Genomic DNA, 25,188 nt, shown 5'->3' with positions numbered 1-25,188 from the left:
GCATTGCTGCCTGTTGAACAGATTATAAAGTACACTGAAGTGATGTCATGAAGCTTTGTAGATGCTTAAGATGATGCACTTTTGCAGTTTATGTATTTTTGGGGTACAAACCAGGGTTTAGCTCAACTGAAACAGCACCAGTGGCGCTACAATGAAGCCTCCTGTGCTCCCTCTACCTCCTCAGCAGATCCCGCTGGGCGCCCGCTCCTCTGTTTGTCAGGCTGTAGGAACACAGCAGCGTCCTCCACAGCCACAGCAGCCTCTCCACAGGGAAAACTCTCGCTGGAACTCGGCACATACGAAACCTCTGGAACATGGATGCTGAAAACCTCCTCCTCCCTCTGACCTGCCTGCAGGAGGCTTTCAGTGCCACATGTGGCGGGCTAGCAGCACCCCTGTGTTCAAGGGGCCCATTCCTGGGGAAGGTATCGCCCCTGCAGTCAGCAGTGCCACTGCTGTGTGGTACTACTCACACTTGGTGTTACGAGCCTGCTCCTGATCCAAATCTTTACAGATTTAAAAACACATTTCTTATTCTTCTTACCTTGCTTCTGGGCTTTCAGAGCATGGTCCATTCACAGATTTGAGCCCTTATCTTTCACTACAAGAAGCCTGCTTTTGTTTGTTTCTAAATGTATTCTTTACATTAAACGGAAGCTGAGATTCTCAACTGCAGCTTCTTGACTTCATCTACATCAGATAAAGAAAAGCACAAACCACTGTCAAACTTGCAATAAAACCATAAGAGGTACCAACCGTTCACACACACACACAAATGATTTAAGAGTGTACACAGACTGGCTCAGTAACATATCATCAGCTCACACAGTCTCCATGCATCTCTCTCACCTGAGCTCTGTGCTGGCTGGTACCTCAGCCAGTGACAAGCACGCAAGTCTCACAAAGTAGCAAAACTTCCAAACTGAGAACATTCTCATATTTTGTATTTTTATTACATTCATTTTCATTACATTTATTCCCTCCCTGGATAAACAAGGAAAGCCACCACACCCTTTGCTCTCTGGATGCTGGAGATCTTCAGTAACATGACTGCAGTAGTTCTCTGATCCTCAGCATCTCACTACAATGCCCCCCCTGCCCCAAAACTACCTCATGCTTTATGTTAAATCAAACACCAACACGGGACACACAGCTACAACCTGAAAGGCCTCTCTATGGATGAATGGCACACACAGCAGTGGCCCTGCAGACAGGGCACAAGCGTGCAGCGTAAGGAAAGCACTGGACACATGACAGCATGCTCAAAGTAGAGGATGATATTCAGAGAAGCTATACCCAAGTTCATGGCACCTTGGCTCTTCTTATGCTCCTTTCACATCTGCATTTAATTGTTTGACTCTTGAGGTGAGCTGGCACCTGGCAGCCACTTTGGCTGAGCCTCTGAATAGATGAGGAAGCCTGTGAAGGTGATGTACTTGCCGTGGTTGCTGTAGGCACCGTAGCCATCATGCTGATGGCTGTAGAGCCAAACGGTGTCCCCGTATTGCAGAGGCAGCATGATGCTCTGGCTCTGCATCTCCCGCCGCTTGGAGTGGTTGTCATCATAGATCATGGCCTGCACCTCATTGTGGTTCTTCATCAGCTTCACTGACATAGTCTTAAAGGGCATTTTGCCAATGGTGAAGGAGAAATAGTATGCTCCAGGTATACGGCACGTGAAGATGCCAGTGGAGGCATTGAAATCTTTTCCAATATTCACGAACTCTGTATCAAATGTGATTGGCTCGTGCTGAGTTTGCTTCTCATCTGTCCCCAGGAGACTTTGTGAGCGGGCAACAGAAAACGCAGAGCGAGGGTCTTGTACCCTCTTTGGCTGGTCAGACAACACGCGTCGCTGTGAGGCTTCATTCTGCTCTCTGGGGAGCTGCTGAATTGTGTGAGGGTGTGGCCCGAGCTCTTGAGAGTCAAGAGCATTCTGGAAGAAGGCAGAAGTGTCTGGATAGATCAGGTAGCCATTGAAAGTTGTATAGGGCCCCACATTGCTGTAAAGAGCGTACTTGGGATCTCCGTGCAAACGCAGCCACACTGTGTCCCCGTAGTCAAGCTGCAGCATGGCACTCTGGCTGGCCACCTTGCGCTCCTTGCGGTGATGTTCATCATACACAATTACCTGCACCTCATTCTTGTTTCTCATCAGCATGACAGACAAGTTTTTCTTTGGGTATTTCCCAACGGTGAAGGAAAAGTAGTAGGCTCCTGGGATCCGGCAGCGGAACAGTCCAGTCTTGGGGTCAAAATCATTGCCAATATTCACATATACTTTGTCAAAGGTAATCACCATCTCAGAGCTTCCTTCCATGCTGCTGGTTCTGGCCACAGAGAAGGCAGAGCGAAATTCAGTACTGGTGTCTGCTGGGAAGCCATCTGTAGGAAGAAAAATCATGCAGCAAAGGAGGCCAAAGATGATCTGAACGTTCAGTGTCATCATTGTATCTGGAAAAAAAAAGAAGCATATTTTAGCAGGAATAGCATTAATTTACAGCTCACAAATGAGTTGAAATCCAGACTTGAATATTGCTAAATAAACATGAAGATCCATGTCCAAATATTGAGAAATTTCCAGTGTGTTCTTTGAGCAGTGTATGGGACCACACCATAGTTCAGATCCCAGCACCACTTTTATATTTTCCTAGTGAGAGCTGGACCATTTTTAACCTGTTCTTGTGGAAAGAAAAAGCATCTTCTCCTTTGAAAGCCTGACTATCCTACAGCTTGACTGCAAAACACCATGTTGCTCATATTGCAGAGGGATCTCAGAGCCTGCTGGGGATTTGCCAGAGCTCCCTTTTGTTGTGCCTTTTTTTATTCATAAGACCAAGGATGAAACAAAGCCCTACACAAACCCTGTATTATACAATGGAGACACAGCTGGAGGGCAGGGAGAAGAGGACATATGCTCTAGAGATTCCCATGCAGATGCCATTGCCTCGCAGTACAGTAGTTGTTTCACAGGATGTGGAAGCTGGAAGCCAAGTAAGCTGTTAGATCCCATTATTCCAACATGAATCTGTGGAAAGTATAAAGAAATATGAAGAAGAAGGAATATTTAGGGAAGGAAGACAATGGAGAAAATTGCTCAAGTAATAAAAAAAAGAAGGAAAACAAAATGGTAAGTAAAAGGAAACTCTCCTAAAGTGTACAATTTCTGAGAGAGAACTGAAATACCAAAAATAGGGAAAAAACTCCCTAAATGGATAACGGACTAGACATAAAAACTTCTTTGACCCCTAAAAAAGTTAGGAGCTAATAGGATTTTCTGTTAAATTTTTTTTTTGGATTGAGGCCAAAAATTATCTATTAGTGCTTTCAGGCTAGAAACAAAACTGCCAGTCATTCCAGTGAGAAGCTTCTCTTTCTGTCACCTCTTGGTGCTTATTAAAATATCATTCAGGCTAGGAGGCAACTGCCTGGTTTGCAGTCTGCTCCATCTGTCACACCAAAACTGGTGCCTTGCCAGCCTGCAAACAATGCATTCACAGAGCAACAGAACAGAAGCAAAACATGCAACTCATTGGTGGGGGAGGGTTGAAGACAAATCCTGCATTAAAAAGGATAAAGGGGTAAATATTTGAATCATCTGAGATGGCCTAGTAATAGAAGTAAAGCACACAGAATGAACATAGACTGTGAGGTGACAATGGGATCCTACTTGGCAAGATGTGATACCTAGAATCACTCACCAGAAGGAATTCAGCTCGAACCCTGCTCTCTCACACTTGAGAATAAAACTGAAATCTGAGGTGCAGCTTTAATACCTAAGAACCCAAGAATAAATTAGATTCTCAATTACATGAAAATGGCACACTAGCAAAGACTAAAAGAAATATCCGTCCATGTCCCAGTTTTACCTTAGATCACTTCTCTCACAGACATCTGTAGCAGGGCTCTCAGCCTAAGCAGGCTTGTAAGTTTGTCAGTGAAGGGCTGAGCAAGGAGAGTTTGCTGTTCAGTGGAGCAAGGACGGGCTGCTGATCAGTGAAAACAGTGAGCAAGGATAACTGAGTGATAACACTGAGCAAGGATAACTCTGCTGTTCTTAGCGCTGAAGAATGCTGAGACCAGCTTGACCAAACTCCCACCCCCACCACAAGGACACGCAAGACTGAGGCTCCCTGATCAAGGCTAGGAGCAGCAAGGATGTGCAGGTCCTGATTTGGAAGGTGAAGAGAAGGAACTAAAAGGCTGCCAACACATTTTTCAGCAGAAAGCATATTTTGCTGAGTAAGCCTGAGAACACATAATCTAAAAAATGCCTGTTTTGAACGCATATTAAAGTCAATCACTTTATGCTATAAAAGGCCAGTGTCACTTTAGCACAGCAAAGATTTCTAGCATACCTCCCTAAGGTGTGTGAAGATCCTTCCCTTCAGTGGGGACACTTCTCAAGGTTATTCCTTGAGGCTGAACGACACAGATTTTCCCAGTTGCTGGTGTAGGTAAGTAACATCAATCTCTGCTTAACAATTATTCTGCTACCTTGAATATAATCGCTTTAATATAATTGCTTCAAAAACAGCGCACTAAATCACTAGTAATAGCAATCCATACTGTGCAGGAAATTATTCTGATTAAGTTTTTTTCCCTCTAATCATTATTGTAATAAATTAAAATAAATACATAATTTTATTTATAGAAATATATCTGGTTTGCCATCCTTAATTCTGCAGGATGAAGGTGCATAAAAGCTCAATTAAACCTGTGTAACTCTTTAGATATAAACCATTGACTAAGTCTGGGGCTGAGATGGTGCCCAGCTGTAGCTTGGTTCCTCTCTCAGAAAGGATTTAGAAAGGGAGTCCTTTCTGTACCTTGTGGCTTCTGTTCATGAAGGGAGGGCTTCTCTAATAAACTTTGTCTGCAGCTTCCATTCTGCCTGCGACATCTCAGAATTCTCCTCCATGCCCCTGAATTCAGAATGTTTTTCCTGACCTAGCCTGCTCCTTCAGGCCTCCACGGGCTGCAATGAAGGTTGCTGAGAGAGCTGTGTGATGTCAATTTGAAGCCACTCTCTATCATCTTTGAAAGGTGATGGGAGATCAGAGGAGGTCCCTGGTGACTGGAGATAGGCAAATGTGGCACCCATACTCAGAAAGGACAAGTGACACTACCTGCAAAACTACAGGGTGGTCAACAAGTTAGGCCTTCACTTTGATCCCTGGGAAAATCATGGAGTGTCCTTCTTAGAACATATTTTTAGTCAAAGGACATGCAATTTAGCCCACGTTATTTAATTGAGTATAGACTAATCAAACTGATTGCTGTCTTGTGGGAAGAGATCAGTGGATGTCACCTGCATTTTAGCAAGGCTTTTGTTTCAGTCTCCTAGAGCATTCCTCTGTCCAAATTTTGATGTTAGATAAGTGGACTACTAAATAAGTGAAAAACTGACTGGATTATCAGGCTTGAGAACTAGTATTTAATGTTTAATTTCAGATGTTTCAATATTATTTATCAATGTCCTGAGAAGCAGAGAGAATGCCCACTTATCAGTCTGCAGATGACACCAAAACAGATGGTTGACCAACATACTTGGAGGTACAGCTGCTATTCAGAGGGACCCAGACAGACTGGTGGGATGGACTGAAAAGAAATTCAGTGATGATAAATGCAAAATACTGTACCTGGATGGACTAGCCTGTGAGTTGGTACAGATGGATGACTGGTTGGAATTCTGTCTGAAAAGGATCTGAAAAGGATCTAGGGCTTCAGGAGAACAGTAATTTGTACCTGAGATAGTGCTGTGCCCTGCAGGTACTAAAGACTTACAGCACGCTGGGGTGCAGAACAGAACACTGCCAGGAACCACAGACTGTGATTATTCCTCTTCAGTTGGCACTTGAGTGATTCCAGAAGAGGGCAGCCAAGATGGTTGAGGTCTGAAGCACCTGCCCAACAAGGAGAGGCTGATTGAACTGGGCTTGTTTAGCATGGAAAGGAGAAAACTTTGGGGGGACCTAGTAGCAGCCTTTCACTGCCTTTAGTGGCTCCAGACAGTGCGAGGTACTGCACTGGTGAGCATGGTGGAAGAGTAACAGACAATGATCGTTAAATCTGAAGGGGAAGAGTCAGACCAGATATAAGCAAAATAATTCCATGATGAGGCAACTAAGAATATAACAGTTTGCCCAAAGAGATTGCAAGATCTCCATCCCTGGAAGTTTACAAACAAGACTGGATTAAGCTGTGAGCAACCCAGTCTGCACTCAGTGTTGGCCCTGCTTTCAGCAGGAACTTGGACTAGAGGCTTCCTAAGTCATGATTCCTGAGGCCCTGCTTTCAGCAGGAACTTGGACTAGAGACTTCCTAAGTCATGATTCCTGAGTCTGTAACTGAATCCCATAGCTACTACTCCTTGCATTTAAAATTCACTCCCTAATAACCCTAGCCATGGCACTTACATGGAATTAACCAGCTAACAGCAGGTCTAACAGACAGACTATTTTCCCTCCAGCAAATTGAAGCATATTCAATGAAACAATCCATACCTAAGTGTCACACATCTGCTTCCATGCTGTCTTTATTTTAGCTTACTTTGTAGTTTCTGTGTTCCTCAGGGAAATGGCTGTCTTTCTTTCCATGTCTGTACAGCATTTGGCTACTGCTGCCATTTAAACAATACTAGTAGACCCTAATATCTCACTAAGAACTAAATCCCAAACTGTCACATTTGTGAGCCCAGCAGCTGGTTCAGCAGTATTATTTTTGCAGAGTGCTACCTCCAGCATGGCAGGCTCATTCCAGCTTAGAATACCAAGCCCTAAAGGCAAGCTTTTAAGGGCTATTAGATGCTCCAGATTCATACTCATTCATTGTTATTCCAGTGATCACCATGGTGTGGCTGCATGGAGAACCAAGATGACTGTGACATGGTTGTGTGCTCTTGAGACAACAAATGACAGGAAAGGATATGGCTTTTTAGCAACAAGCCTGCTTCTCTGAAATGCTGCCTGGGCTCCAGACTTTGTTCAGCATATCCAGGAGTCAGGGGGGATACTGAAAGGACATCACTGCTGGCCGAAAAAAGCACAGAAAGACAAAACAGACCAAGTTTAATAAAGTGTGTAGTGAATCTGACCTTATGAGCCTTCAAATGACCACTATCCTTGTTTCTATTTGAAAGTTAATTTCTCTGTAATAAGGTCCCTTATTAAACATTGGATAACTCAGTACAGTTGCAAAGACCCTCTGCTGCTGCCCCTTATTTATCAGCTCTTTCCAAAAGCAAGTAATTTAAATAAAGCAGTTAATTATGCTGTGCTTCCATTAGCAAGTTGTTTCCTTGACAGCTCCCACTCACCACTTTCAGCACCATTTAGGTTCTTTTAAAAATAATGTGGAAAGTATCTAATAACTGCCTCTCAAACTAAACCAGTCTAAGAATAATTTGCCAATCATTAGGAAGACACATCCAGCTGAAGGGGTTCTATAAACAGAGGCAACTCGTGACAGCTTTTGGACTTGAGTATTCTCATAGTAATTCTGAAAGATCAAGCTGCCAAAATGCCCCCAGAATTGTTTATGGTGCCCAAGTCTCTTTTACTGGAATAGTTTTCTTCTGGCAGAGAAGAGATAGCACCAGGGATGTGAAACTGGCTGCGGACACTGTGGCACCAGCCCTGAGTTCATGATGTGATCCAAGTTTTAAAACTGAAGAGTGAAGTGAAATATCCAGACTAGAGATGGAAAATAGGTCTTCAGTGTGTGGCAGCTGTGTTATTCTCATTACATTTACACACAAATCAGGGCCCTTGTCCCCTACCCTGCCATTCCTTAGTGTCCCAACACCACAGAAGCATGGAAGAAGCTAAGCAAACCCAACTGATAAGCTAGGTAGGCTACTGATTTTACTTTAGGCAGTACCAGCAGGAACAGCAGCCCACAGAGAAGAAGTCAAGAAACTAATTTGGAATAGGAGGCACAAAACACATGATGCAGCTAAACAATTCTCAAAGACACTGGCATTAAATTAGTGACCTGAAAAGAAGGGGCTAAAGTGGTACTGACTCACTGACTCACATAGCAGAACAAGAGCTGCAAAACTTTCTTGAAAAGAAAGTCAGAATTCACCATTTGCATGACCCAGGAAATTTTAATAGCTTTGAGTTTGCTGGAGGTGATTTTTCTGTCCTGGAACAGAATCAATCCACCAGTGAAAAGACAATTAGTTTTACTCTTCTATTGAGACACGTGGATCTACAAAAGGACATTCAACAATAGAAAGGTCACCCCATTTCTACACTTGCAGGACAGACCTACTTGTGAAACCCACAAGGGTTTTCTTTTTATACCAAAATATTAATTATCCAGGTTCCCTAGTCCTACTTTATGCAAGAGTCCTTTAGTTTCAGTGGGAGTTTTGCCAGGAATATCACTGAATAATGAGATATGAAACAAAATTGAAGCAGTACAATTGGCTCAGCTGTTACTAAAAGGTTTTTTAAATCCTGTAAGCTGCAAGAGCAAAGCCATGTTCTCCCTAGCTCTCACCCTAATATTTAAGGACAGCTGCAAATGTTTCAATTATTTGAATCAGTGAAAGCCTGTGTAATGAACATCTTTCTTGGACTATAGTTAGTGAGATTTCTTTTCCCAAGATACCACATACTGTCTGTTCCACTCATCCAACACAGATTAAGAGCATCAGATAATGATGAAAATGCTTCAGTTCTTCCAGCATCAAAGAGAAAATAATTGTAGCACATCCTCAAAAGCAAAATCTGTGTAAGAGTACATGAGTAACAAAATCAGTGATTCACTTAAGGCTCTGGTGAATGTGTTTGTTTTTTTTTTTTTTTTAACTCTGGCACAACTCTGGGAGGTAAAACATTGTCTGAAGCATTCAGGATGTCTTTTAGAAAGTATATGTCATGCCTTGAATGACAGACATGTATGGCATTAATATAGAAAGTGCTTAATTTTGAATGTTTCCCTGAGTCAAGGAAGAGTTCTTTAACATAATAAACCATCTTCTGTGTACTCAAAAATCTGTGGAGAGGCAAAAATTATTTTCGAGTGCCTCAACTCCAGCCATACTCAGGAAAAGGAAATGGAGAGACTTTTTGGGCAGAAGCCACTACTGTTACCCTGCATTTCAGAATATGATGAAACTTGCTATTTCAACTGAAGTCCTAACAACTCTGGTTAAGCTAAAATGATATTATGTGAAATGATGTAAATTCACTGACCAAAATGAAAACATGATAGTTCTGACATTAGGATTTTTCTTCTTTAACATCATTTAAGAAAATTTGTCATATACATTTGAAGTACCAGGGTGATACACTGCATCTGCCTTTTTGGCTACCATTACATTTTAAAATATATTAATTTAGACAAAATGGTGTTTTAGTAGAGAAGATGGCTGAATAAATCCCAGGGGGGAGCAAGGAGTTATTCCAGCAAACTAAAGCTTTAAGATGTTATAATTTTTTACATGCTTTTCTAAATGGACACATTACACAAGTCCAACTCTCCACCACAAACACACTAGTCAAGAAAACAGGATTAAAACTTCAAAGCAAAGAAATGTACTCTAACACTGGCCAGAAGTGGAAGAACAGAAAACACTGCTAGAACATTTCAGTTTAAACTGTAGTTCATAAAATGTGTTGAATTCTGTAAAGTTGTTTTCACATGCAGTTAAAGCAGCAGTGGATAAGCAATCATTGAAATTACACCAGCAATAAACAGTGAAAAACCTGGCCATTGATGGGAAGGAGTTCAGTGACAAACAGCTCCTGTGAAAGCAGAAGCCAGAGGAGACTGGAAACCACATCTTGAGAAAACTAAAAGTCTGCTGCTGTGCAGTGTTTTATTTAACACTGCTACCTTTAGACATAAAACACTGAGACCATTTCAACAGTTGAAATTTTCACATGGATTCCACTACAATTACAGTAATATCAAAGTTAAACCATCTCTTTTCTCAGCCCCAAACATAATTTCCTCTTTTAACCTGGTTTATGTGCTCATTTCTTTTTCTTGGTGTGCACAAGAGATGCTGAGACTGTGGAATAAGGTGATATTGGAGCATTTCATCTATCCAAGCAGGGATCATAGTGCTGCACCAGGAGGCAGATCACACTGGCATAAAGGATTAATAAAGAGTCTGGCCTGGAATATCAGGAGGTATTTTGACAGGCAAAAGAAACTATCTGACATTTTATCAGTGAATACCATAAAGATCTCAGTTAAGAGAGTGAGAGAGGAAGGCCCCAAAGGCAGACTGCACACTGCAATCAAGTTCTAGAGAGAGAGGACTCAGAGGACTCAGAGGATGGAGTAGAGGGCAATTTCCTTGTTCCAGGGGGCTGGGCTAGAAGCCATGTAGCAGGAGGATTTTCCCACAAAAGTCCTGGGTGTTTTTGCCTGTGATGGTAAAACCATAAGAAGCAAAAGGACAGTGCCAGAAACTCCACCTGCAGCAGACCTACTGGGATGACAGACACTTTATGAGAAAGAATGCTGAGTACGAGCAATTCAGGCTATTCCAATGTGAAATTAGTCTCTAAAAATGAACAAGAATTATTCACAGGGTTTTTATTTTAAACTTCTCAACTGGCTTAAGATACTTAAAATGAATGTCATGGATGTGGATATTAAAGATGTTTGCGTGAGTCCAGAGGAGGGCTACAAAGATAACCAGAGAGCTGGAGCACCTCTTCTATGAAGATTGGCTGAGAGAGTTGGATGTGTTCAGTTTAGAGAAGAGATGGCCTCAGAGTGACCTTACTGCAGCCTTTCAGCACCTAAAGGGCTACAAGAAAGCAGACAGACTTGTCACGAGGGCATGTAGTGATAGGACGAGGGGGAATAGCTTTAAACTGAAAGAGGATAGGTTTAGATTAGATATTTAGAAAAAAGATCTTTCCTGTGAAGGTTTTTAAGCCCTGGAACAGGATGCCCAGAGAGTTGTGGATGTCTCATCCCTGGAAATGTTCAAGGCCAGGCTGGATGGGGCTTGGAACAACCTGATCTAGTGTAAGGTGTCCCTGCCCATGATGGGAGGCGGGTTGGAACGAAATGATCTCCAGGGTCCCTTCCAACCCAAACCATTACATGACTCTATGAAATAAAATGGCTTGATTTAATCATCTGACAGAACTGGAATGAACAAGCCAGTTAGTAGCACAGCAGTGCTAAAGGAGAAGAGGAAGGCAATGACTATACAAATGAGAGACTCTTAAGAGACAATGAGGAAGAAAACTTAGAAGTGTTTACCAAATACTTTTCTAGGTTGGAGACAAAACTGGGAACCTAAGTAAAATACAGATGGGTTCAGCATCCCAGACTACTGCTGTAATTTTTCTCTTTTAGTAAGAGTTTCTTAAGGAAAAAGAGAAATAATTTTCCCCAATAACACAAGAAGCATGGGGACTTTAAAGGGTTCATACAGAAAGAAAAACTGTTTGGACAGCCCCACTGATCACAAGCTTATTAAGGCTTTCCTGAAGTGGCATGATAGTTCAAATCCTTAGGAACATAAAAAAAAAAAAAATCTCTGCTTTAAACTCAATTGGGTAAACTGAGCTGTGAGTGACGAAGTGGAAACACTAGGTAGGCAGAATGACACTGGAATCAGTACTCTGGAATCAACTCAAATTCTAAAACCTTTATTCTTTCTGTTATTGTTATTCTTTCTTTATTGTTACACATCATAGCTCTTTCTAGCAGCCTTTCTACACTACTTCCTTCCAGTGAAGTAAGGTTTAGCTCTCAGGAAAATATCCCCTCCCTCTGCTAAGAAATGAAAGTCCAGCAACAGTTCAGAGAACATCCGTAGGTGTTTACCTTATGTAAATACACCTACAGGATAGGCAGATATTTGACTTGTTTTGAACCACACTTTCCTCCATGGACCCAAGCACCAGTTTGCTTCAGTGCAGCTGAATTAATATTTTCATCCTCCACTCACGCTCACCAGAAGAGGAGGTTCCTGGGCTATTCTCAGAGTTAATGCTGTATTTGTCCATTTTCTTTAAATCCTTAGTTGCAACAAATACTTAGAGACATTAAAGGTCATCAAGATGAGAGTAAATATTCCAGTTAAACACAGGCTGTGCAGGCTTTCCTTCCTGTTCCCTGTTGCCTTCCACTTTCATTCACATTCCCAGTCATCCAGCAGCACCCTATGGCACCATCAGCTGGGCAAAATCTTGCAGTGATTCTTTCATGTTCTTCTCTCATTTCCTCACTAAGAATGAAAACAACTGTTAATAGTAGGTTATTTGTCCAGGAACTAATATGAACTTGTTGGACCCAAGCTCCACAAAGATGTAGCAAATAGGAAAGCAATTGACATTACAGGAATTTTGTGTTACATCTTCCTGTTGAAGAGTGTTGTCCTGGAAATTGTGGTGATATTACAAGAGATACTGGAACCTGTGGGCGCTCTCAAGGCTTGTTCATTGTCCTCTCTGTAATGATTTTTTGTCCTCAATTTTCCTTCTGTGAGTTTGTGCTCCTGCACTTTGTATCAGTGAATATGTGATTTTAATTTAATTGCAATGCAAGATCCTAATCAAACAAAACCAAGATTTAGATTTTTCTTTTCTGTTTGCTTTTATAGCTGCATAGCCACACCTTCTCTCCCTTTCTCACTTCAGTGGGCAAATAATCATAATTTTTTTCCTGGAACTCTGCACCTGCAGAAGTTGCTTTCAAACCCTTCCCCCACTCACTGGAATGTTGTCCTCCAGTCATTTCTCTAAGACCTGCCACATCACCCACCTGAGTGAAAGCTAGAGGGAATATGCTGGTTCTTGCTGGTTAATCATCAAAGCTCAAGTTAGGATAAATCTGTGGAGAGAAGCAGTGGACCCCTATGGGAATTAATGGATAGCTGTGCCAGCTGGGATTACATGCCATGACAACAAAAACCATTTTTATTTCATCGTTGAGTCTGAATTCACTGTCTGCTATGAGCTGATTTAGCAGTCCAAAAATTTTCACAAGATGGATAAATCTGGTCTCCATCCTGACAACCTGCAGTTAACGGAAAACTGTCAGAAAGGATGAGATTAGTTTTACTTTGCTTGATAAATCATCTTCTAATGCTATGTTTTATACTGACTACTGTTTTCTGACAGTAGGCTTTGCAAATCTATCTGAAAAAACTCTCAATGTACTGGGGCAGTTTCCTACAGGAATGCTGCTTTCTTTGCAAGTTTTTTAGCGTGTCTTGACAGGTAAGTCAGGAAAACATGCTGTCTTTTAACATCTGCCATCACACTCAGCCAAAAACCCACATTCATTTCTTTTCATGCCCTGCTGCTTCATTACTGTAAAGAAACTCAGAGACACTGAATTGCACTGCAGTGCTGCTCTACATTGTCAACATGCAGCAACATCTCAATTTGGAAATTCACTGAGCTCTAGTTCAATGAGGAAGGTGATAAAAGGCATTAAGATCCACTTATCTGTCATCTCTGCACTGGCATTTCATTTCTGCCCTTCCTCCTACTGGGTCAGGACACAGATCTGAATGAAAACTTTTGTGTGGGGAAAAAAGGGGTGTCAGTCATAGTCCACATATGCTAATATTTTCTCTGGTCTCATTCTCCAACTGTCCAACTGGATCATAGCATCATAGAATGATTTGGATTGCAAGAGAACTTAAAGATCATCTAGTTCCAACCCTCTGCCATGGGTAGGGACACATTCCACTAGACCAGAGTCCCATCCAACCTGGCCTTGAGCACTTCCAAGGCTGGATGTTCACAACCTCTTTGGGCAAACTGTTCCACTGCTTCATCACCCTCACAGGAAAGTATTTCTTCCTATTGTCCATGATAATCCTGTTGCTTTTGTACACAGGGAATTAGTAGACAGATCAAGAAAAAATAATTAAAGAATAATCACAGCCTGAGACTACCCCCATTTTTGTCACCAGACAGTTGAGACACCTTGAGACAGAGATTTCCCCTGGTATGGAACAGAAGTTCTTGATGAACACTGAAATTCTTCAATACATATAGTAACCTATAGTGACAATTAAATGTAGCAAAGTAAATCGTCAGGGTTAGTAATTGTCATGCTTATTAATACTGACACTTCACAATCAGCAAGGTGTAGTTCCCATTTTCTGTCTTACCTGCCAAATCCCTTGTGAGGAAGATCTATAGAAAGCTGGAATCTGAGTTCTTTCAATTTTTTACCCATCTTACTAGCAATTATTTCTCAGAATGCTATAGCTGTTGCAAACGAGACAACCCAAAGCTGTGAATTGATATTTGATATCTTCAGGAAAACCACAGTTTCTGATTCCACTTTTAAAACATTTAGTATATTTTGGTCCACTGATTTAATCAGCTTGTCATCTTTTTCAACAGGGAACTGTGAAGTTCCTCCCCAACACCCTGCATAAGTCAAGCTTTCACTTCACAAGTTTTTGAACCTGGACTTTTCTGTGACAATCTGACACAGAGGTGCTGCCGCCTACAAGACAGAATCGACGTCCCTGGATAGAGGGACAGAGAGAAGCATTCCTGAGCAATGCCCTCAATACACACATACCTTTACAAGGTTTTTCCAGTATCTGCTTTCCAGCTTTATATTGCTTCCAGTGTTTAAAAAGATCAGTCCTCTCATCATGGCAGCAGAAATGTTTGTGTGACTATTTCAGTAAAACTCTGTCTGCTCCGGGGAGCTGCTGGTAAAAGGCTTTGGCATTGCCCTCAAAAAGCACTGCTGGTCACTGCTGGTCACTCATCAGCTCCTCATTCACAGGGAGGAAGATCCCAGTGCCTGTCAAGTGCTCACAGATTCCAGGCTCATCTCCGTGACCAGCCAGGTTCCTCCCAGGCAAAATTCCCTTTGACAGCTTGAAGCTGATGCCTCTGATTTTGCTCATAGGAAAAGAATTTTGTTAAAATACTGAAATAACAACTGCATCAATGCATTGGCAGGTTTTACCTGACTTTTAGACTCTAGTTGGACATAATATAAAAAACATGAAGGATGTGGCTGCTCTGAACCTGGCTATGTAGATGCTTCATTTAAAGCAGGCTTGGATATCATTACTTTGCATTAAATACACAGCTCATACTGAAAGAAGGACCATTTGCAACAGCCTACACAATTTCCTTACAGCCACACTGAGAAATTCCAGACATGCACCCTAAATCCAAACATTCATATTCAGTTCATATTTCAAGACAGTGCTTCCTCTACTCAAATTCTTTCAGTCACCTACCTTCCTTGTAGGTACTTTTGTCTAACAGCTCTCCTTTTCAAGATAATTATCAACATTTTCCACCAGGAGAAACATTTACCATCTGCAGAACCCCCTCCAGCGTGTTCAGTATTTTTCTGCACAGTCTGTCTCAGATTTCCTCACAAGTTTCCTGGAGAATAACCCCTTCACTTTGTTGTCTCCTCTTAATAGTAAAAATAGGATTTTTTTACATTAGCTATATTTGCTTGATCTTCTTCCAGAACCACCTTGTTCCAAAGCTAAAGTTCCTTTAGCACTGGATCACAGCAGGCCTTCTTTTGGATACCCTTTCTGTCTCTCAAATAAAGACTGTTTCATACACTCATCTGAGAAGTAAAGACAGTAAAAGCAAGGATGGGAAGAGGAATAATGAAATAAACTCAGGCAAAGCAGTATAAGCTGATGTCAAGCACTACTCAGTCCTTGGGTGGAAGGGATGTGAATTCACTTTGAAATATCTGGGGCATCAAGTGACTGGCTTTCTAAGCATATAATTATTTTTCCCAAGGTGTTCCAGCAGTAATGGAAGATGGGGAGAGGGAGGGGGAAAATCCATCACAGCTTATGTAGTGTCACAGTTTGTGCTCACGTATCTTAGACTAGACAAAAAATCAGGATTTCTATCAATTTATGGATAATTCCAGTGTAAGAGTCTTTAAATTACAAGAGATGATTAGGCTAATATGTTCACGGAGCAACAGCTCCACAAAAACAGGCTACAAAAAGTGCAGCCTGGCTCTTCATTTTCTCCTTGTCTTGTTCATTCAACACAGATTCTTTCCAGCAGTTGCTTTACAGTCTTTCAGTCCTAGAGAGTACCTATTTTCACAGAAAAAATTCCCTATTGCCTGCTTGCTATAAAAACACTTCCACTGCTCCCAGTAGTCTTTAGCTTCTCTAAGAGCTTTTCTTTCTGAGTGAAAAGGTCTAAAGCCTGAAGAGAGAGAAAAATCCCTTTAGAGGATTAGAATACTATTTGGTTGGTCAGAATGTGTTCTATTCAGGATCTTATGTGCAGCCCACCACTTCAGCATCCCCAAGTGTTGATCATTGCTCTCTTTTTTCTTTTTACCTGTCTCCTCACAGAGATCCAGGATTTTTCACCATGCACAGGGGACTGTCTGTTCCATTTATATGAAACAATATATGTTAAACCATGAGTACTACGGGACCTAGATTATCTCCCTGGATAAATGCCTAAAAATATAAATCATAGGACTATGATTTACTTTATTCCTATTCTGAATTCCATTATTTACTCCATTTTACCTCTAAAACCCATTTTTGGACTACAGCCTTTCATTCAAGGAATAAAATACTAGAAGAGTTTGTATTTTCAGTTCAGATAATTTTACTAACTGCTAATCCTGATTAATTTTTCTTCTTCCATAGCATTGTTTTCAGCATTCATAAACTGAATCAAGCATCTGCTCCTGGGAAATCAGAATGTTTCATTCCTTCCCCTTTCTTCTAAAAAGAGAGACCTCTTCTAACAGTCTTCTAAAAGTTCTTACTCTTCTTTCGGCTCTTTTCAGAAAGAGGTGATCTGTGGTCTTGGTGCTGCGCTAGATATGAGACAAATATCAGAACAGGGCCAGCAGACTTCTTTTATCTCATTCACATGAAATGATCTACAAATGCTAGAAGAATGGTCTAGATGAGAACTTAAGACATTGAACAGTCCAAGGTGCTTTCCCATTATAGGATCACTAGCCTTATTTGATTCTTCACAGATGATTGTTTAACCTGTTCTTAAAATGTCTTCAGAACCTCCCTATATCAAATATCCAACTGTTTTTATTATCCTAGGTCCAAGAAAATTACTCTTGTAGTTTAAAATAATCTTACTTTCTGCTGCTTCTTGCTTTCTGCTCCATCCACCATGAAGAAAAGATCATTTCCTTCTCTATTTTTTATCTGAAGACTGTTATATTCCCCTGTCAAATTTCAGGTCTAAAAATTACAGTTATTTCAAATCATCTTGCAGGTCACATTTTTCTGACCCGTGATGAGTCCTACCGCCCTCCTCTGGACTCCCTCTGATTGAATTGCACCTGTCTCAAAGTGCAAGAACCAACACTTTGCACGGCCCCCAAGCTGAGGCTTTGGCCTCAGAGCAAAAGGATTGCTTCATGTCTTCCAGACTTCCATTTCTTTTACATATCCTAGCAAGATGTTTGCCTTTATTTGCAACAGCATGACATTGACTCATATTCAGCTTGTGATCTATCATAACATATTCTTTTCTCTGGAGTTGCAACCTAGTCATTTACTTCTGCCTTGTGCTTATTTTGTTGGTAATTTCTGCCTTGTTGTAGTACCTTGTATTTATCCCTACTGAATTCAATTCAGGTCTTTTCCTAGAAGGTCTTCCAATTTATTGGAAAAATTCTGAATTCTAGTATTTTCCTCCTTCATATTTCAAGTGTCACAGTTTTATGTCCTGGAAAACGTGATATACCCACTCCTTATTTACCATCCAGGTCCTTTAAGCAAACACTGAATAAAAGCAGATCCAGGCCACCCCAATGCAGCTACTGTGTCAGTGTTGAGCAGCTTGTGGCCTCTCTGAAGGACTGGCACATATTAAAAGCCTACATATTATGAGCTCTGAATCTTCTGATATTTAAAGAAGATCTGCCTGTTCAGATAATCATGTTTACCCAGTTTATAGCCTCCTTTACCTGCTATGTTCTATGCCTCACCAAAACAAATATTTGCATTAATGTGCTAACCATAGTCAAGAATATCAACTTTTACATTAAAAATACCCAAAACCCAAATGAAATCAAATCTCTCACTCTTGTTCTACGAATAGCCTTTAATATGTAAACTGAAGTCAATTCTGTCAGAACCCGCTGGAATACTGACAAAATAATTGGGAAAGATGTGACCATTTCTCTTCATAGATTTAGGAGTATGATAGAAATGCCCTAATTTATTACATTCACTGTAGTTACAACAGCAGCATACACTTCAAGGGCAGCACCAAGGCAGCTGGTTGATTTCAATGGACTGAACATTTCCTTTGCCTCTGCTCTTGACCAGTGACTGCAGGATCTTTTCCTCAGAGCTGAAACGCCAACCATGACAGTCACGAGCAGGCACATCGCAGACAGTGAGCCTTTGTGTACATTGGAATAAAGATGATGTGGTATTCCTCCTGACAACAGAGGCTTAACTCTCTGGTCTAGCCCTGACTCTCATTCCAGTAGTCATTACCACAGTGTCCCCAAATTCCTTAACCCAATATGGACAGTTTTCCCAGCACCGTGGCTGAGGCCCCAGCACAGCAGAAAACATGCATGGTGCAAATTAACCAGCTGGAGGGTAAAGAGGGAGAAATAGGGCTTTATAAATTTTCCCTGTTTCCCAGTGGGGCCCTAGTAATCAATTATTAGCCCCTGGAGTAGTCACTTACTGCTTGCTCTGTGATCATCTGATTCTGGCAGTGTTACCTCTGCTGGAAACCTCAGACCTTTGATTAGATTCAGCAGGAATTCCTCCTTTGTTCTCTAACCTGTCTGGAGGAAACATGCAACTAGAAAGAGGCTTTACAGGGACAAGAACCCAGGGGTAGACTTGGTATTCACAGACCACCAGCAGCACACAGCACTTGTGTAGTACTGGCTTATCTCATTTGAACACAAATTTCCTTATCTAGAAGAGGGTCAAAGCAAAAGGCACAGAAAAGCTGAAAGGAAAAATGAAGTTCTGACTTTACTTCTGATGGCCAACAGGATCCATACTAAATTTCTGAGTGCCAAACAAGAAGTAAGAGGGTTTTAATTTCTATTGGGTGAAAATCACAGCCAGTATTTCAAATATTGTAAGATGAACTATCAAATTGCCAAGCCTTAACGTGTCTTCCAAGACAGTACAAAGAACCTCACCCCTATAGATTAGTCAGTAAACTGTAATTCAGTGAAACATTATTTTCTTTAACTAGGTACCTTGGAGTAGAATGCATGCTTCATACTTTGGTGATTTAAAAAGGTAGCTTCATGGATGAGTTCAGGAGTAAAAGCCACCAAATCCTAACATCTGACCTCAGATGCTGATAACAAAGCCCTGTTATTTTACTTCAGTATCTGTAAGACTATAGCAATTTTAAACCCTATTTTTTTTCTCTATTCTTTTGCCTGGAAGTCAATGCAGAGATTGACTCATTCTCTTGGAGGGAGATATTTCTCAGCTGAAAATATTATATTCTCAGAGGTACTCACCTCCTTAGAAATCTACTGTTACTATCAGTATCAGTTCATTTCAATGCTTTCTGCCTATAACTAACCATAAGAATGGGTGAAATTCTGGCACAATGACAGTGATCACTCAGAGGCTCACTGCCTGTCCATTTTCTGCTAGCACTGGCCTCTTTTTCTTTTGGTCTTTGTATTACAGGATGCTCTGCTTATAGGTTGAACAGAAGGTTCAAACTATCTTGTCTCTTTACATCTCTGACATTTCATTTTTCTCTGTGTGCCTGTGTTCATCTAGGTTACAGGTTATTTTATACAAGTCTTCCAAGAGCTGGTGATGAACAGGCAGCCTTGCTGCTCTTCTGAAATACACCTTTTATTAAAATAGAGACTATAAAAGCTTATCATGCACTACATGACCACAGGTCACAGGATAGTTATCCTGTTTTTTCACAAGTATAGCTGCTGCCATTGCGGGCCCACCCAGCCTTCTGTATTTGGAAAATACGAATAGTTCACAGTTTATGAATGGAGAGCACAGCACAATGGATAGACAATTACACAAGTAAAATACAAATAACAACAACATCACACCTAAAACATAAATAACAACAAACAGGGTTCTGAGTTTTGGCGCCAAATTTCAGGTTCCAATGCATTTTATTTCTGCATCTGTTTCTTCACCTACAAAACAGCAAATGCCTATAACATCAACAAATTGTCAGATTTAAACCAATTCTCTATCAAAGCCATAGGTTTTCCATTAATGGCAACCAAATGCCCTCTGAAGGCATTGCTTCTTTCAGATGGAAAATATCAAACTCATGTGCAGAGCCTAGTCCATGAACCATTCAGCACTTTGAATTACAGCTTTTTAGAGGGAAACAGAAGGAATGCACAGGGTAATGCTGCTCTATTGGGAATCCTCATTCTTCCTTGACATACCTCCTAGTGCTACAAACTAACCCTTAAAAATGGCTAGACAAGGAAACAGCTGCCGTATGCCAAGACAGGACTGCAGCTTCACTGGTGTGTTTCAAACTCTTGTTACACATCGTGTCCCTGGAGAAGAGAAACTGCAGAAGGTTGCAATAGCATCAGAATGAATAATTGAAGCTCGGCTCATTCAGAATGTGCATAAACGGAAGGGTCACAATGCTGCCTTCTAGTCAGGCAGCAGCGCAGAAACTCACCAGCATCTAATAGAAACATCATCTGGAGATACTGACCTACTTCTCTGGGAGCTCTTACAGAGTGGGTTGAGGAGACGACAGTGGGATGGCCAAGTACACAGAGGACTAAATTGTATTATCTAACATAAAATCGTACATTACAGACTCAGTTGTATATGCTACTCTTGAAAAGACCCTCGGGACTTTGTTCCACCAAGAAACCATAGATCCATGCAGGAATACTGCTATTTCTCACCTGAGAAACTGTCCCTGTGGGAATTTGCCAGGATGCTCTTCCCAATGGCGAGTCCCTAGGAGGTTTTCCTACCTCGTCTCCACGACAAGTGGGGCCAAAATCTTATACCTTTTCCCACATAAACTCTACAGCCATTTCATATTGGGGATGATAGGTGTGAGGGAGGGTAACTCGTGAATTTCCCGCTATTGTCCAGCCTCTCGGTGGGAACGGAGGGAGCGCAGCCCGCCCGCGCCCTGCCCGCCGCCCCGAGGGCCGGGACCGCGCAGGGTGCCCCGAGCGCACCCCCCTTCTCCAGAACCGCGGCGGCCGCAGCCAGAGCCCCGACGGTCCCTCCGCTCCGCACCGGCGGCCGCCCCTGGGGAGCCGCCGGGGCCAGGCCCGCCCGCGGCCCCGCTCCCATCGCCCCTGTCCGAGCGGGGGATCCCATCTCCACGCCCGGCCTGCAGGTGCAGCCGGCCCCGGCGGCGGCGGCTCCCCCGGCACGGTACCTGCTGCGCCCCGCGGCGGCGGCTCCGCGGCGTTGGGTCCGAGCGCGGTGCGGAGCGCGGTGCGGAGCGGGGCCGCGGCGCTGCCTGCGCACTGACAGCTCGGGAGCCGCGGCGGCGGCGGGGGCCGGGGCTGGGAGGGGGGCTCGGGCACCCGGGGCTCCGGCGCCGAATCAGTGACGGGAGGAGGGCCCGGGGGCGGGCGGGAGCGGGGAAGGGGAGGGGGCGGCGGGGCTCGGGGCTCGGAGCCCCCGTCAGCGCCGCAGTCCGGGCGGCCTCCGGGAGGCGCCGGCGCCCGCGGGCGCTGCGGGCCGGGGCGGCGTGCGAGCGCCGCACGGACAGGGGTGACCGAGGCTGCGGCGCTGTGACACGGCCGGGCCGGGCGCCCCGCTGCCTTCCCGGGAGGAGAGGGCGCTGGGGGACGGGCGCCGCGGGACGATGCCCTTCATTCAGCACAGCGGCGGCTGAGCCCGGCGGGCGAGCTCACCGCCCGGGGCACGGGGCAGCGGCCAGACCGCGTGGGGCGGCAGCGCAGCGCCCTCCAGTCCCGGGCTGAGCCATCCGGGACGGGGATCCCACGCCGGCCGTGCTCGGCCAGGCCGATGGGGGAGAGGAAACAGCCTTAGCTAGACCAAAGGATGTGACTGGGGGAAGCGACAGGCTTTTGGCTAGCCAAGATCATGTTCATGTCTGACCTTCTGCTCTGGAGATCTCTGAGTCCCAAAGCATGTCTATAGACCAGCTGTGTTATTTGGTTTATCAAAAGCTTGTATCTCTCTCTAGAAAGCTTGGCTTGCCTTAGATCATCACCTAACAACAAGAAGGCTACTACTTGTTCCTTTGAAGGCTGCCACTGATTTTTGCTGACAGCAAAATAGTAGGCTTTTCACATTCCTGATCTGAGTTGAAGAGCAAATTTGGAGTTTTGTAAAGCATGTTTATTATTAAACCTGTAAAATCTAATGTTGACTTCCAAAAAGAAGATTTAAAGATGTGAATGTTTAAAAAACGTTCTGGCTCTCCAACACTAAAGGTCTTTTACCCTTCAACACCCACTTGCTACGGGAGGAATTTAAATGCCAGTGTACTCACTCAGCATACCGATGGGGCACCTGGTAATGTTTCCCCTTGTGCATTGTCCAGCCATTGTTGCCCCGTGCTGGCATGCTCTGCTATCCAATCTCCATTGCCACTTACCCTCTTGTGGCACCAGGACTTTCTCCTGCTGCAGCAACAAACACGTTTGAATCAGTTTTCACATAAGACACGTACCAGTCACAAGGCTGATTCTTACAACAGACAGAGAATGGGGGAAATAAAAGAAAACACAAAACTTTCTTCTGAGATTCTGAGAGGAAGAGGACTGACAGATGGAATGACCAGAAAGAAATTTACTCTTTGGGGCGAGGATGCAATTTATGGCATAACAAGTACTTCCTACTTCTTGTCTAACACAGTGTGCATATCATATTAAATACCTGCCGCCCTGCAAATCATCCCTGTCTCTGTACCACCAGGTGCTGCATTGTCCCCATGTTATATCTTTTTCCTTCCTTCATACAGAGCAAAACAAAGGCAGGCAGAATGAGACATAAGAGAGTTAGAGACTAACCCTCATGTGGGTCTGGTAACAGCTGTCAGCTGAGCAGAGTATATCCTGGACGGGCTGACATCCAGCTGGTACTGCTGGCTAAACAGATTTTGTGCTCTCTTAACAGCTTCTTTACACATTTCAAAGGACAGATTACTCAACACTCAGTTCACTGCTTTTGGAGAAATGAATGGACCACTGACTCCCAGGATATGAGAATGCTCATCTTGGACATAAACTAGACAAATGTATTCCTTTTAATCATCTAGCAATGATAGCAGTGATGAGTAATTATGAACAGTATGATAAACTATCCTTCTAAATATCTATGTTACCACAGGGGTCAAAGTAATTGAGTACGAAGATACTACAGTATTATAATATAGATATATATTTTGCATTGTTGTGTGTAGTCCAGATGAGCTGTGCTCTGTTCTGCCTCTGCCAGACAGATTTTCTCTCTCCTTGGGGCAATGCTAGTACATGCCTCCTGTGCCCCAGCTGAGGAGAGGCAGAGGGCTGAGAAGACAACTGTTCTTCTATCCAGCAGCAGCTAGTGAATTTACTATATCTCCTTAGAAAAGTGCTAAAACAGAGCAGAGCTGCCTCATCTGTGGGTTCCCAGGAAAGAGGCAGGAGAAGTTGGTTTTGTGGGGGGAAAGGAATACACTTCCCAAAACCAGAGAGCAGAAAAAGAGCTTCTAGTCCCACCTCATACTGTTGCCTTCACTGCAGCTGATAGTCCTTCCCACAAGGACATGAAGCCCCATGGGTGCATTGGAATGCCTTTTCCATGTTAGTATTCTGAAAATTCTCATGGCATAACTCATTAATAAATGGCAGCCTTGAAAGTATAAGAATCAGTGTTATAAAGTTCAAGACTGTAAAAGAAGATGCTTGTATTTTTTAAAAATGAAACTGATTTCAGTCACTTGTACTCATTCACTCCTGTTTCACACATTCACTCATAGTCATAAGCCACAAGATATGTGTGTGTGAGGTCATGGCTCTGTGTATGGGTGTGTGTGACACAGAGGACAGGGGACAGAAGCTCCTGAGTCCTTGGGATGCCTTTTAGGTTTGTTTTCATCAGGCATAAGAAACCACAATCTGGACAAACAATTTTATGACCCCTGTGAGTCAAGATGTCATGGCATGACTATGACCTCAGTTTTGCATTTTTCGTCCTCCCTAAATCTTAGGCAAGGCTGTTGCCCATCAGCTTTGTTTTCCCATTCTGGGTATCTTTATTGCTGCCTTCCTGTTGAGAGAAAAGTGATGGGCCATCTTTGATGTGACTGTATCAGAGCCCAGACCTTCTGGTGTTGATGTATGCATATTCCTTATTACCTGCTTTATTGTTTGCTTGTACCCTTGTTAAAAAATATGGGCCATATTTTAAAGCTTTGATCTTTATTGTATCACTATAAAGATACAAAATATCAGAGTAAGTAGTAATTCAAACAGGCCTAAGGATTAAAAAGAACACCTCAAGAATATGTAAAGACTCACTAATATGTAAACCAACTTATAGTGGGACAGTGTAAGGCAAAAAGAAATAAACCTAGGTGGTCCATGTGTCAGAAATCCTGCATTAGGATGCTGCTGTTTACTTATTTATTACAAACCTGGAAATGGAATGATCAGGTCTTAGCAGATGTTATCACTTGACTTACAGTGGAGTCTCTCAACAGCAAAGGACATAATTAATGACTATCATGGGTGAATAACTAAAATGCTTTTTTTGAGACCCCACCTGCAAATACTGTTCTTGGAATTGAAGGGATTTGGTGAGCTTTGTTTTGGTTTGTTTCTTTCCATGGTCTGGGTTTCTATAATTCTGAATAGCCTACTTAAGAGAGATATGTGTACCATTTCCCTTAGAAGAATTTAAAGCTTGAGCCTTGAGGGTCATTGATCATATCAGGTGTCTGGAGTGTGTTGTAATGGCAGAAAACAAAGTGTAGAGAAATCTTGTGTTGAAATTTGGAGTATTTGGAAAGGTAGATCAGAGGGCAGCTATGATCACGTCTCTAGAGGAGCAGTTCTGTGCCATGTTTGTGAATGAGGAAGGAACAACAGCTCTGGTCAGTGCTGGGTTTTCCTTTTCTTGCCAGCTGAAAGAGATGCTGGGTGCATGTGGTGCATGCCAGCAGAAATGCAGCCTAAGTTATGTTCATGTGATTGAAGGGCAGTTCTGTGTACAGTGAGAGAAGATTAATATTTCTTGAAAGATTACTTTGGGAG

At 42.8% G+C, this 25,188-nt stretch overlaps 1 protein-coding gene across 3 annotated transcripts; it reads right to left on the bottom strand.

Annotated features, from left to right (window-relative positions):
- Nucleotides 1-940: 940 nt before the first annotated feature.
- On the bottom strand, nucleotides 941-21,517 carry C1QTNF4 (C1q and TNF related 4). Of its 3 annotated transcripts, XM_059475355.1 has the most exons (3): nucleotides 21,354-21,442; nucleotides 5,788-5,906; nucleotides 941-2,454 (listed from the first exon to the last, which is right to left on the bottom strand). In XM_059475355.1, exon 3 carries the CDS (start codon nucleotides 2,447-2,449, stop codon nucleotides 1,346-1,348), a length of 1,104 nt encoding a protein of 367 aa, XP_059331338.1. In that variant the 5' UTR covers nucleotides 2,450-2,454; nucleotides 5,788-5,906; nucleotides 21,354-21,442; the 3' UTR covers nucleotides 941-1,345. The 3 variants fall into 3 exon arrangements, with proteins under 3 accessions (XP_059331338.1, XP_059331337.1, XP_059331339.1); XM_059475354.1 differs by lacking the exon at nucleotides 5,788-5,906 and having other exon boundaries at nucleotides 21,354-21,517; XM_059475356.1 differs by lacking the exons at nucleotides 5,788-5,906; nucleotides 21,354-21,442 and adding an exon at nucleotides 20,863-21,028.
- Between the last annotated feature and the right edge of the window lie 3,671 nt (nucleotides 21,518-25,188).

Source organism: Ammospiza nelsoni, chromosome 6, assembly GCF_027579445.1.
Source record: "Ammospiza nelsoni isolate bAmmNel1 chromosome 6, bAmmNel1.pri, whole genome shotgun sequence".
In the NCBI taxonomy this organism is placed as follows: Eukaryota; Metazoa; Chordata; class Aves; order Passeriformes; family Passerellidae; genus Ammospiza; species Ammospiza nelsoni.
Note: the sequence above shows the minus strand (reverse complement) of the source record. Positions and strands in the feature narration are given on the sequence as shown.

Bases quoted from the DNA above. Each gene is read 5' to 3' on its own strand.
- C1QTNF4 (XM_059475354.1), bottom strand. From the start codon at position 2,449: ATGATGACACTGAACGTTCAGATCATCTTTGGCCTCCTTTGCTGCATG.